General features: G+C 54.3%; 1 protein-coding gene across 1 annotated transcript; it reads left to right on the forward strand.

Moving 5' to 3' along the window:
- Positions 1 to 1105: 1105 nt before the first annotated feature.
- LOC115383686 (sodium- and chloride-dependent GABA transporter 2-like) lies at positions 1106 to 12494 on the forward strand. Its single transcript, XM_030085854.1, has 15 exons — positions 1106 to 1219; positions 6907 to 7151; positions 7244 to 7378; positions 8141 to 8281; positions 8354 to 8444; positions 8521 to 8653; positions 8737 to 8871; positions 9147 to 9250; positions 9479 to 9603; positions 9677 to 9789; positions 9864 to 10001; positions 10081 to 10183; positions 10293 to 10393; positions 10468 to 10638; positions 10731 to 12494. The coding sequence occupies exons 1-15, from the start codon at positions 1134 to 1136 to the stop codon at positions 10884 to 10886; spliced, it is 1977 nt and encodes a 658-aa protein (XP_029941714.1). The 5' UTR covers positions 1106 to 1133; the 3' UTR covers positions 10887 to 12494.
- The last annotated feature ends 1861 nt before the right edge of the window (positions 12495 to 14355 follow it).

The raw sequence follows: 14355 nt of genomic DNA on the forward strand, positions 1-14355 counted from the left end.
ACTCGAGTCGATGTCCTTAGTCTGGAGGTAAACTTTCATTTGGAAAATCTGAAGGAAAACTGGATTACAGCAGAGCTGAACGGGCCCAAACCTTCCCTCGGCACCAGCGGATCACATGACTGCCCACTGCGGTTTCAAGACTTGTGTAGGGAAAACTTTCGCATTAAATCTCCAGGAAAGATTATCAGCAGCAAATATGTGGCCCGCCGCAAACCCCCGGGGAGCCCGGCGCCGTGTGGACACAGGGCCGGGCGCCAGAGTGAAACGACTCCTCGAGGAAGGCGGTTCGGCCGCAGGAATGTTTACCTATTTAGGACTCGGAGGTGAGGAGCAGCAGGTCCGATGGCGGCCACATCAGGACCCGACAGGCACCCCGCTGGGAGCGAGGTCGAACCCGTCCAGGAAACGCTCGTCAGCGACGCCTCCCGAGAATCAAGCGCTGTGGAGTCAAACCTGGACGTTTTCCATTCAGAGTTTTCTCTGCGGCCACATGCGGCTCTCTCGCCGCGGCTCCCTGCTGCTTTTTCATTTTGCTGCACAGAAGTTAATCTTTCAAAGAGATTCCTGAATACGGCAATAATGAAGGATCGCTGCTCTGGCTTTTAGCTTTCATTGAATTTTTTTTTCCAGATATATGTCACTGTAAAGACTTTCAATACCACTTTCTCTCTGTCACGGCTGAGTGACAGTTTTGTTGCGTTTGTGTGTGTGTGTGTGTGTGTGTGTGTGTGTGTGTTAGAGCGATGAATGGATGCCTCAGGCTTTGTGTTGGAACCCGGAACGTGAGCTTTAATCAACAAGTATTCAACCGAGACTTCCGACACTGAGGGGTCCCATCAGCCCCCACGCCCATACCGACCAGCAGGGGGCTTCGGGTCCAGCTGGTCCTCACCTGACCTACCTGGCAGAATAAAGGTGAAACTCATGAAGAAAGTCATTCCCTTTGTGGTGGATGGATTGGAGTCGCTGTATGACTTCAGTGTTTGGTTTCCCAACACTTGCTGATTTTGTTGCTGAGTCATCATTTTGGGATTCTTTCCGGTTGCGTTGGTTTTTTTTTTTTTTTTGAGCACGCCCGGCACAGAGATCTCCTCGGTGAGCTGAACGTCGGGCGGAGCGGCGGGCAACGCGCCATGACTCGGCACGCTTCCCCAAAGTTGCAGTGTCACCGTGAGTTCGCCGCCCCGGCGGATTCAGACGCGTCTCATCTCGCACCCGGGTGAGTCAGTCGGTCCTTCAGAAAGCCGATAAACTTTGATGTGAACTCGGGCTTTTCAGTCCCCCGCCTGACTCAGACCTCGCCGAGGGATCCGGCCTTTGTGGCGACGGGGCGTTCTGTTGAAACAGCCGCCGCCGCAGCGTGGTGTTTGTCTTGGCGCCCATTGTTTTCTGTCGGCGCGCCGTGACGTGACGTGACCGGTGTTTGGGTAGGCCTGTCATCTGTTGGCCGGGATCCAGATCGGGTAACGGTGTCGGGTGTCGACACCTGACGCCTTCCCTTCACACTCTGGTCCCTACGGTTGGGACAGAAGGTGTGTTTACAGATCCCCTCCGAGCCTCGAAAACAAACTGTGACGCAGCCGTATGAATGAAAATGCTGAAGGAAACTTCTCTCTGAAGGCCTGGTGACAGCACTGCAGACGGGCGGGAAGGGATTTCACAATGACTCCTGCTGTATACCAGTGACCCACTGCCCCGGATCGCAGACGCCAATAAAGTCAGCTGTAAAGCATGCAGAAAGTGTGCGTGGCTACGCCTGGTCTGAGTTACACGCCGCCGCTCCGCAGTTAAAGAGGCTTCGGGTTTGTCAGGACAGAACAATGGCGGCTGTATGGACGGACCCTGTAAGACTCGGGGCTTTATTTGCCCCCCGGGGGGGCAGAGCAGAGTCTCAGGCTGGTGTTCGTGCTCTCATGCAGCTCAGGAACTTGTGCATTGTATATGATTGCAAGACTTTTTACCACTTCCTGACTCTTGACCTTTGACGTCTCAATCTTTTCTTTTTTTTTTTTTCTTTAGGGTGCAATTTCCTTCAGCTAACGAGACAGACTGAAATAAACTGTAACATAAATTCACCTGAGGACTTAATTGCAGACTTAAGCTGAACGTAGAAATCTATACAAGGTATGATTGTAGTTTTGATGCTGATTACGTTTCACAACCCGGGCTGAGCTTGGCATTGTTTGGAGTTCATTACTGGATGTCATAAAGGTTTAGGAGTGTTCTAAATGTGGACCAGATGACGAAAAGATGGAACAAACCAGAGTAAAGTCCAAAACTTCGATATTCAAGAGTGAATGTTCCGTCTTCATTAGTCCATCTCTAGATTCACGCAGCCAACCGTCGTATACGAAGATAAAAAATATCCAAAAACAAGCATTTGCCTTCATGATCTAAACCTTGACGGTGGTACCCAGTAGATTTTGAAAACAAATTCATGTCCGAACGACCAAGCTGACCACAGTGTTGGGGAAGCTGAAGGGAACTGGCTGAAGCTGTCCTGCGCTCTTATTTTGGTGAATTGGACCAAGAACAAAGGCTGAAGGTCAGAGGTTTGTAACGAGGAGCTTCAGAGATCAAGTCAGGGAAAACCACAAGAGTGCACTTTCTGGAGTCTGGAGCAGATCTGGGTTGCGATCAAAATCTTTTATTTTGAAGGCTCGTGCTTTGGTATGTGTTGGAAAGTCAGTTTCACTCTTCACTCTTTTGATAAACCAGTTTTCTTTCTTAAAACCTCCATTTAATAAAAGAAAAAGAAAAAAGAGCCGGTGTTTTAGGGTTAATATAAAAGTCTTTTTGGGCGATTGAGGAGGATGCAGGTACTTGTTTGTCTATTTCCCTTAAAGAAAACTGGATTTTTAGAGCTTTGTCTGACAGAAAAAGGATGTTTTGAACCAAAGAAGCAGCTCGATGTCCTTTTACGAGTGTTCTGATGTGTTTTTAAAAACACTTTCTCTCACTGTAATCTTTGCCTTGTGATCTGACCATAAAGCTTCATCAATAAAGCCATAAAGGCCGATAAAAGAATCACTATCAGGTCAAAACGTCTTGTCCTTTACTTTTCCCGAGCTCACACAGTTCAAGAACATGTCAAGGATGGCATAATCCTGCTGTTACACATTCCTGCTGCATTGTAACTTCTCAGTGCCGCTAGCGTCACTGATTCCACTGAGCTACTGGAGCGAATGTTCATAATGTGATTTATAATGCAAAAAGTGAGCTGCTGCTTTTGAGGAAGAAAATAATAGAGTTTAAAGTCAGTTCACATAAATAAAGAATGGTATAAATTTAGAAAATGAACTGAAATTGAGCAGTAGAGGTGTTGAAGGGAGTTTGGTAATGTTCATGGTTGGAATGATGTTTGAGTGCGTATATTCTCATTTCCAGGGAAAGGTCCCTGATTTGTGTGCGAGTAACATTCCAGGTAATGTCGCCGAGTGTGTCCAAGCAGTGGAATGCAATTTATGTGAATGGAGTCAGCGAAGCGGAGTGTTTGCAGGAGACGGTTGTGTTTTTTTTAAACGGGGGTCCATAAATGCTCGGCCGAATGGGCCCAGGCAATAACACAGGCCGTTAAACATGCCGGGAGCTGCTGGAGGCGGCCCGGACAGCCGGGGTCCGCACGCCGTCTCACGTTTCCACAGTCCGAGGTGAACTGTGAAGCCGGCTGAACAATGAGCTGTATATGTGTGTGTGTGTGTGTGTGTGTGTGTGTGTGTGTGTGTTGGGCTGTAATGGAAAGCAGACACCGCCGGAGCAGCTAACTGGATTGACTTGGTGCTAAATGGCCACACTGTTTGCAGAGACGCTCGACGTTAACTCTGAATTATAGAGTCAGAAAAGCAGTAAGTGCTCAGATAATGTTGCTGAGTGAGATTTATGGACAGACACTTAGAAATCGGCATTTTTTTTAACTACTTAAAATGTGTTCCAAATAATTCTAAAACAGTCAAATGGGTACAGCAGGTAGAACAGCTAATCAGTAGAAGACAACATACAGTTTTCGTGAATATAGCATAAATATGAGCTGAGTTATGCTCATTTTAAAGACTAAACATGGACAAATGTCCCGTCTTTCCTCCTGAACCGCCATGGAGCTGGTTCAGCACCGATCATATCGGTGTTAAAGGTGATTCGTGCCGTCGATGCATGAATGCAGTAATAATCCAATAAAGCCTTTTCAGCCTGGGGCTCCTTAATTCCCGTTGACGAGGGATCATTTATGGGAAAGGCAGCGGATAAACGTGGGGCAGCGATCACACGGTATGGCGTCATGAAGTCGCACGTCACAAGGGAAAGTTTTTCAATGGATGGCCGTCCCTGCTCCCCAGCAGGTCTGTGCTTCTCTAGTTTTTATATCCTATTAGAACATTTGTCATTTAAGAAGAGTTTAGGTTTGTCTTATGAACAGCTGCGCCTGCAGACAGAAAGCAAAAGGAACCAGTGCCATTCCAGTTTTTTTTTTTTTTTTTTTGTCTAATCATCCGTGCAATCAGTGCAATCACGTCCAATCAGACAGAAGCGGACAAAAGGTGCGTGAAACAGGAAGGACGGCGGTTTGGAGAGCAGTCAGCAGAACTACAGTCACTCTGATTCAGCATCTTGTCAGCAGAGGCGTGTTTCTTTCTGGAGCAGGTGGATGCTGAACTCTTCTCTTTGCGTCCTTCTACTTCTTTCTTTTTTCTTTCCTTTTTTTTTTTTCTTTAGAATATGTAACGCTTGTTAAAACCTCAGTACCCATGATGCAACTGCAGCTGATTTTGTAACCCTGTTTTTGCGGAGCAAACTTGGAGGTGGAGGCGCTGCACCGACCGCCGCCGCAGCCCCGCACACACACACACACACACACACACACACACACACACACACACACAGATACACACACACGCGCCGAGGCTCGGGACAAACCATTCGGCCGCCGGTTCAGGGGGGTGGTCGCGGTGTGAAGGACTGCAGGAAACGCGGAGGTAGGCGACATAATGTTGAATTCTCCGCCTTTTCAGCCCTCTCGCGGCCCACCGAGCGGGCACGGGCGCGCGTGTTGAGCCGTGTCGCTGCCGGGGGGTTTCTTTCCAGAGCATCCCCGGAGCTCAACACGCCTCTGGGCTCCGGCGGTAAACTGTCACTAATATAACGGTAAGCTAACACCGACAGTAGCTCACGTGCTGCCGCACTGGCCCGATTCTCCTCTTTTTTCCCCCTCATTTTTATTAATTATTATTTTTTCAAACGTGGAGTCGGGCGGACATCGGGGCGCCGGTACACGGTGTTATGTATGTGTTCACATGGCTACGCAGAGGACGGTGTGGCGGAAGCGGAGTAACCCGGGGGTCAGAGAGCCTGTCCGGGGGGGGGGGGGAGCAGCTCCATCCAGGAGGGGCAGAAACACCCCGCACACCGCTCCGTGCCCGCAACACGCCGCCACGAGTCACCGCGGAACCCCGCGGCGCTTCTTATGTACGAACACACAGCTCAAAAATTACCCGTTATGTATTCCACAGCCGGTGACGTCAGAGGGGAACTGACCATATTTGGTCACTTCCGGTTTTAGTTCCTGCTTCTAAAGCGACGACAATAACAAAAGATAATACCTGGAAAAACACCTGTAAAAAAGATTAAAACCCACAGCTGGCGCTGCATGGCGGATAGAACCTGTGTTGTTGTCGCTTTATAAAAGATGATCACGAATAAAAATGACTCATGAAAGTTGTGTACTTCTCTAATGATGTTGTTTTCAGTCAGAATCACAAATAAACAAAAAAAAATGTGGCTGGAGAAGTGACAGAAGTAGGATCAGAAAGCACTGTTGATGCTCTTCAGAATAAAGAGCAAAAACAAAGAAATTCCCTGCATCAAGGGTTTTTTTTCATTACAAATTGAACTCACATCTTGAGAATAGTCCCACTGAGGTGGTTCCTCTGAGGCAGGAAGCAGGGTTCCAGTTCTCCACAGATTTAAGATATTAGGCTTAATCTTTCTCAGCTAATCTAGAGGGATTATAGCCGAGTTGTTACTGAAAACCTCTCGTGACACTTTATATTTATTAGAGAATAGAAATTTCTTGTGTTTTCTGAATAGAATTGGGGAAAATGTGACCTGAATGCGTCGATGTGGCCGTGTAGAACTCATTAGATGCATGTGATCTGGATAAAGAAGCAGTTCGCTCCACGTTCCCAGAGTCAGAAACATTACACTGTGTGTGGCGTAATCTGAAGTTGTGTAAACAGCAGGAGCTGGAGGATATATTATCCTGCTTAGAGTGTACAATATAAAAAAAAAATACTAGGTGTTTATTTTAAGGACAGGATGACTTTATAGCTTTACTGTGTTGTTTTGAAGTCCGTATCAATGGGATTCCTGAGCGATGGTGCTGGGTTTGGCTCTCTGCACATGAATGATGTGGAGCTATTTGGTGGATTTGTGTTCTTTCCGGCCTGTGAGCAGCAGCTCCACCCTGCATCATCAAAGTGAGCGCTGAGAGCTGATCAGTCCAGCCTCCAGAGCTCAGCTTGCTGAGAGAGGATACCCACTTCCTGTTGGGTTAGCATGACTGATGTGAAACGATCAGAAGATCCGTCTGGAAGCTCGTGGTCCAAACCGTCCGAAGGCCCGTGCCCCGGGACAATGAGCGTATTGTTCTGGGAGAGATAAGTCCTCACAGATACTGGACTTGACAAATTTAGCCCCAAAGTGTCCTGTACGGCGCAGATAAAGGACGCACACCCACACAAACACGGCCTTGTGACACACATCTGAGATAAGTGCGGCCGCCAATCCAACCGTCGGATCATTCTCCTCTCTGGTAGTCAGTCGCTGGCGGCCGCGAGGATGTGAGTTGAGCGCTCGGCGCACTTTGTGTTTTCTTTCTTTTTGATTGTGCCGTCATGTCCTCGCCGTCTTCCTCAGGGGTGTGTGCGTTTCCCTACCGCAGCCGGTGATGGCCGACCAGGCGCCGCCGCGTCAGACCGACGCGCTGCTGTGCAAGCTGTCGCCGCCGGGCCTTCCCAACGGGAAAGAGGCCGCCGAGGACGAGCTGCTGGCCCGGGGGCAGTGGGCCAGCAAGGCCGAGTTCCTGCTGGCCGTGGCGGGCCAGATCATCGGCCTGGGCAACGTCTGGAGGTTCCCTTACCTCTGCTACAAGAACGGAGGAGGTAGGAAGACGGCGAGTGAGCGGAGCCGGCGTTTCCCGTCTCCTCTTGAAGCGACCCGGGTGTGTATGTGTGCGTGTGTGTTTGTGTTGCAGGTGTGTTCTTCATCCCCTACCTGCTGTTCCTGGTGCTGTGCGGCATCCCGCTCTTCCTCCTGGAGACCTCGCTGGGGCAGTACACCAGCCTGGGGGGCGTCAGCGCCTGGAGGACCATCTGCCCGCTGTTTGGAGGTACGCCCGGTCCGGCACCCCCCCTGCTGGGAGCCCGGACGCTCTGAAAGCGAGACGGACGAACCAGGCCGTGACATTGACACGGCTGAAGCAGCTTTCTGTTGAACCTGATCGCTGAATGAATAAAATAGACTTCGATATGTCTGAACTTGAACAACCTGAACCTCCGCCTGTCTCACGTGCGCTGAGAAGCCTTCTGGTAGTCCTTCCCTATCAGCAGTTTTCGAGAATTAAATCCGTCCTATCTGCCGCTGCGGCAGCGTCCTGATAAATCCGCGGCCTGCAGCGCTGCACTCGCTCGTCACGCCGCCAGAGAAAACACGCCGCTGCGTAAACAACGGGTCACGGCTGAGCGTCGGGAACTCCCTGCTTTCAGCAGCGAATAAAGGCACGGAGAGCCTCCTCTCATTTAAATGAAACAGCCGAGCGACCGGCGGGAATGTAAACCATCAGACCGGAGATCTACGGGTCGACCCGGAGGAGCAGAGCAGACCGGTGTGACGTGGAATCATCGCCGCTACAGTTAATTCAGCTTAATCTAAAATGAATGAGCTTGTTTCTCGGGGAATCGTATGAGCTGCAGACGCTGAGGAAAGTGTCGGTCGGGAGCATCGATTGGAATTCCTCTGCGGCTGCAACATTTTAGCGTCGTCGGACGAAATGCTAAACGCCGTTAGCGGCGCCACAGAAGGCTCTCGGTCGTCTGGATCTCTGGATGAAGACGAAGCGGCTGTGACCGGAGTGTGTGTGCTGTGCCTCCAGGCCTGGGCTACGCCAGCCAGGTGATGATCCTGCACGGCTGCGTCTACTACATCGTCATCCTGGCGTGGGCGCTCTTCTACCTGTCCTACAGCTTCCAGGCCGAGCTGCCCTGGTCGCACTGCAACAACACCTGGAACACCGGTCAGTGGAAACGCACCCGCCTGTAGCGCGGCGCTAACGCTAACGCTAACCTGCCTGCCTGTGCCCCCGCAGCGGCGTGCGTCCTGTTCGAGCACCACAACCAGACGGCCAACGCCAGCAGCCTGCCGGTCAACGCCACGTCCCCCGTCATGGAGTTCTGGGAGTGAGTGCAGCCGGGGCGGTGAGGCCGGGGCGGCGGGCGGCGGGCGGCGGGCCGGACTGACGTGTGGCTGTTGCAGGCGGGAGGTGCTGCGTCTGTCCGCCTCGCTGGACGAGCTGGGCCCCGTCAACTGGAAGCTGGCGCTGTGCCTCGCCGCCGTCTGGCTCGTCTGCTACTTCTGCGTGTGGAAGGGGGTCAAATCCACCGGCAAGGTGAGCCCCAGGAGGGACGACCCCCCCTGACCCCCGTCGTCCCCGGAGCCCGTGCTGAACGCGGCGCCGTGTGTCGCCTGCAGGTGGTGTACCTGACGGCCACCTTCCCCTACGTCATGCTGCTGGTGCTGCTGGTCCGCGGCGCCACGCTGCCCGGCGCCGCCCAGGGCATCGTCTATTACCTCAAGCCCAACCACACCCGGCTGGCGGACCCTCAGGTACGGCGCGCACACACACATACACACACACACACACACACACACACACACACACACACACACACACACACACACACACACACTCTGTTTTCTTTCTGGTCTTCTGCTCTGAGGGAAGCGGGGACGGAAGAATCACCAAATGAGCCTTGGAGCAGACGTGAGAACGTCCACCTGCTCCTCCTCCCACTCTATGGCGTTTTGTTGACGTCTCGTCTTCAGCCTCAGACAGCAGATAAAGCCCCCGTCCTGTTGTCGCCCCCCCCCCCCCCCCGCAGGTGTGGATGGATGCTGGCACCCAGATCTTCTTCTCTTACGGGATCTGCCTGGGAAGCCTCACAGCTCTGGGAAGTTACAACAAATTCAACAACGACTGCTATAAGTGAGACGCGTCGTCACACACACACACACACACACACACACACACACACACACACACACACTCACACTCACACACACGTGTAAGCTCCCGCCGGTCAGATGGCTTTCAGGAGGAATGGCTGGAATGGACAGAGAAAACACTCCGGCTCAGCCACACCTCGAAGAGAAGCGGCGGCGGCGGCCATGTTTCCCGCCGTCCCGCCTCCCTCACCGCCGCCCGTCTCCGCAGGGACTCCTTCATGCTGTGCCTCCTGAACAGCAGCACCAGCTTCCTGGCCGGCTTCGCCATCTTCTCCGTGCTGGGCTTCATGGCGGAGGAGCAGGGCGTGGACATCGCCTCCGTGGCCCAATCAGGTGAAGCCGCCGCTTCAGCAGCGCGTTGCTTTATGGAAGCGTGATGCTGACCGTTCTCGCCGTTGGGCCTCAGGACCCGGCCTGGCGTTCATCGCCTACCCCCGCGCCGTGTCCATGATGCCGCTGCCTCAGCTGTGGGCCGTCTGCTTCTTCCTCATGATCATCATGCTCGGCCTGGACACACAGGTACCCCACAGCGCCCCCCGCTGGGTTGTTTGTTACCCCGCCCCCCCGCGCTCTGACTCCGCCCTCTCCGTCAGTTCGTCAGCCTGGAGGCCCTCATGACCTCGGTGACCGACCTCTACCCCCACCTGATCCGCCGGGGCCACCGCCGCGAGCTGCTGCTGCTCTTCTTCTGCGTGGTCTGCTTCCTGGTGGGCCTGGTCATGGTCACGCCGGTAAGCCCCGCCCCCGATCCGTCCGTCCCGCCGCTCTGACCTCTGACCTTTCCCTGACCCCCTCCTCTCTGGGCCGCAGGGCGGGCTCTACGTGTTCCAGATCTACGATCACTTCTCCTGCAGCGGCGCCAGCCTGCTGCTGCTCTCCATCTTCCAGTCGCTGGCCATCGGCTGGGTGTACGGTACGACCCCCCCCCCCCCCCCCCCTCCCCCCGCCGCCGCCGCCACCGCCGCCGTGCCACGCGGTGGTTCGACGACCTCTGACAGAACCTCGCCTTTCCTGCGTTTCAGGCGCCGACCGCTTCAGCGCCAACATCAGGGACATGACGGGCTACAGCCCGATGGCCGCCTTCAAGGTCTGCTGGAAGTACCTGACGCCGGTGGTCTGCTCGGTGAGTCCCGCCCCCCGCCCCGCCCCCCGCCGCTCCGCACGCCGCTGACCTCTGACCTCCGGCCCCTCCCCCAGGCGACCTTCATCTTCTCGCTGGTGTGCTGGTCGCCGCTGCAGCTGGGCCGCGGCCTGGCGGCGCCGGGCTGGGCCACGGCGCTGGGCTGGCTGCTCACGCTGTCCTCCGTGTCGCTGCTGCCCGTCTGGGCCGTCTACGCCCTGCTCACCACGCCGGGGACGCTGGCGCAGGTCGGCCCGCCCGCTCGCTCGCTCGCCCCGTTTCCACGGAGACGCGGCGCGGTTCGGTACTAACCCGGTCCTCCCCCTCCCCTCCCCCGCAGCGGTTCCAGCAGCTGTGCAGCCCCGCCGCCTCCTCGCCGCTGACCTTCTACCACATCTCCTCCAACGGCCTGGCGCCGCCCTACAGCTCCTCGCTGCCGCTGGCCGAGAAGAGCAAGGAGCAGCTGCCCGCCATCGTCCAGGAGCACAAGACCTAAGAGAGGTGGACCCACGCTCCACGGGGGGGCGCCGCCGCTGCTGTCGTCCCAGTCCCCGTGGCTGGATCCGGACCGGACGTGCCTTCGTACGCGGCCTTGTCTCAAAACCACCAGGAACCGCTCTGGTTCCAGGTCTCTTTCCAGGGTCCAGCCACAGGTTGAGACGCAGTCAGCTGAACTCGAAAAAAACAAAAACAGACGGCACACACTCCTGGATCTTATCGCTTAACTTCACATCTTTGCCTTTCTTTTTTATTTTTATGTTATTTATTTCGTAAGTTTAGCAGCGTCACTCACGGCTCCTGTCCCGGCCGCCGCCGCCGCCGCCGCCGTCTGGTTAAACGGCTCCATGAGTCGCCTTGTTCACGGCGAGCCGCTCTCGCTCCTCACTGCCAACGCATCGCCTCGCCTCTTCGCCGGGACGCGGCGCCGGGCGGCGGGTCGGGTTTGTACAAAGGCGTCAGAAACACATCTTTTCACTGTATCGACTGTAAAAACGGGCAAACATGCAATCACCCGGACCGGCGGTTTTCAGAGTGTGGCGGCGAGGCGAGGTGAGGAACGCAGCTTTTCAGGCTGGGCTTAAAGACCCAGCAGATGTTTCAAATTAAAGAACTGTCTATGCAGGGCGACAGCCACGAGCAATAATTACTGAAAATGTGAGAATTATGAAGAACTCCAACGTGAAAACCAGTCATCTAGACCCCACACACACACACACACACACACACACACACACACACACTGACTGCGCTTCGCTGATTTCATGTCACATCGCGTCGTTCATGATGACCATTACTTGAAATTTGCGCCACTGACTGGTTCACTGCCGCCACAAAGAAATGCTAGCAAGCTAAAGAGACTAGCTAGCTAAAGAGACTAGCGAGCTAAAGAGACTAGCTAGCTAAAGAGACTAGCTAGCTAAAGAGACTAGCGAGCGAACAATCATGCTGAAGCTGCGCCGTTCCCAGAGCGTTTCCTCGGTAAAACGATGGTGCAATACTGATTTGGTTCCGTTTTTAATCAGTGGAAATGGAACTTTTATGGCTCCGTGCACCACCTAGTGGACAAGTTAGGAAATGACAGTTTGCAAAGTCGGCCGGGCCGAAGCCGTTTTTAGGACGATGTGAAGCAGAAAGGCGCTCGCCGTCCTCCACTCTGAAAACCCCCGATCAATCATATGCAAACGAGGAGCATCCTCACAGCCTCGCCACGTCACTGCTGCTCGGTAGAACTTCCTTTATGAAGTGCAGAAGCTCCGTCTCGCCGCCGACGGCGCTCACTGCGAGGCGCGATCAGCGGCGGAGAATGTTCCTTCAGAGAAGCTGAATGTAAAAGAAGAGAGAAAGGTTTGTCTCCCTGTTTACCACCGCACCAGACCGAACAGCTTTAAGCAGATTTACTTTGTTTTGTTTTTTTATTTTTTTAACCTTCTGGGCGCCTCCGGCGACCACGTGACCTGAACTCGCCGTACTGTAACAGAATGTGCTCGCCCGCCGCCGCGCGGACCAGCCACACTTTGTGTTTTACAGAGAGTAGGATGTTTGACGTGTTTGAAGACGTTTCTGTTCGGGGAGGAACTCGAAGGTCTAGTGACAGAATCTCATATATCGGGGGGGGGGGGGGGAAGATAAAAGTGCTGCGAGGGGATGAAGCGAGCAGGAAGCGCTACGCCTGTTGGGTGTCTTTCGAGGGACTTTGGTTTTGTTTGGAGTTGATCCTCTGTTTACAGGTGTGAATATCCATACAGTGTATGTATCTCTTTATTTACCACCGGGTTCCTTGTATCGTTATTTACTTTTTTCTAAATGAAGACATTGTGGATAAAAGACTTTGTGTCGACTGTTTCTTTCACGTCAAGCGAGAACCGTGTGTGTGTTTGTACACGTGCAGGTGTGTGTACCTGTGGTCGAAACCCCCGGAGACTCGTCGCCATGGCAACAGATGCTGAGGACAGAGGGAGAGAGAGAGGCGCTCAATCAGCTGTTTGACAAAACGCTGCCCTCGCCGCTTTTTATCTGATGGGAATTACTGGCTTGATAACATCCATGGAGAGATGCAGGAGGAAGAGGAGGAGGAGGAGGAAGAGGAGGGTGACTAAAGATGGAGGACAGCAGCAGCAGCGCCGGAGGGGGGGGGTTCTGACACCAGCTCTGAGACTGAGCCTGGCGGTTATGTAAACGGCTCGGCTTGTCAATTAACCGTATCGGATTCCCTCCATCGTAGGAAGTGCCTCCTCCCACCTCCCCCTGCGCGCACGCACACACACACACACACACACACACACGGGCACACACACACGTGGCTCTGCACGCGGATGCTCGCTGCCACTTGTTTTGGTGCCGATACCATGAAGCGGCCGCTCTGCACGTGTGGCTTTAACGTCCATATGGCTGCTCTGGCATACATCATGCTGGCAGGATTAACGGCGATGGGGGGGGGGGGGGGCAGTGCCACTTGTTTTCATCACATGCACACACACACACAGATCCAGCTGCATCCATGCTGCACACACAAGCTGTGGAAACTCATTCATGGATGTGCGCACACACACACACACACACACACACACACACACACACTCTCTCTCTCTCTCTCTGCAGGTGCTGCACTCTTCACTTTGGGAGTGAAGGAGCGGACAGGAAGGAGGAGATGGGCAGTGTGGGGGGGGGGGGGGGGGGGGGCACGTTGCATAACAGCTGGCCGTCTTGGACGTGAAGTTCTGCTGGATACCGGATCCTCAGCAGGGCCGGAGCAAGAACCCCGGCAGCGCCAGGGCTCCCAGCACACAGCCCCCCCACGGCCCCCGCCCCCCCGCCGACGAAAGCTTGGGTTTCCTCGGCGGAGCGTACCACGGAGGGATGAGCCGGGGGGGCAGCACACCGTGTTCCCTCTCCTCTGTTTCAGTCGCAGCGCCCCCCCCGCACCCACGCCGCCCGCCGGGACCTCCAGCGGCCCTCGGTCCTGCGCAGGTCACATGACCCGGCAGGCCACACGCCGGCCCTCCAACCATGTCCCTCACTCTTATTTTGCTTTTCTTGACTTTGTCATACCCAAGTGGAGCAACACACACACACACACACACACACACACACACACACACACACACACACACACACACACACACACACACACACACACACGCCATGGGAAATGGCCATGAATTATCCATTCCCTCCGTCAGTTTGCAGGAACTCGCCACTTTTTCCAGCCTTCAATTATTAAAGGAGTCAAAGTGGGAGCAGAAGTGTAAAAACACGGGCTGGAGCGGCGCCGAGCCCAAAGCTGCAGGCTACAAGTGATGCTGGTGTCCAGAACCTGTCCAGCGCTGGGGGGGGAGGGGGGGGGGCTCTGTCCTCCCTGCCGTCCCTCCAGGACAGCGCACGGTGGACCGCAGGAGGCGGCGGGAACCTCAGGTTTCTCTCCTCCAGCACTTGACTCTCCTCTGGTTTGAGGAAGAGAGGCAGAG

Source organism: Salarias fasciatus (genome assembly GCF_902148845.1).
Source record: "Salarias fasciatus chromosome 23 unlocalized genomic scaffold, fSalaFa1.1 super_scaffold_20, whole genome shotgun sequence".
In the NCBI taxonomy this organism is placed as follows: domain Eukaryota; kingdom Metazoa; phylum Chordata; class Actinopteri; order Blenniiformes; family Blenniidae; genus Salarias; species Salarias fasciatus.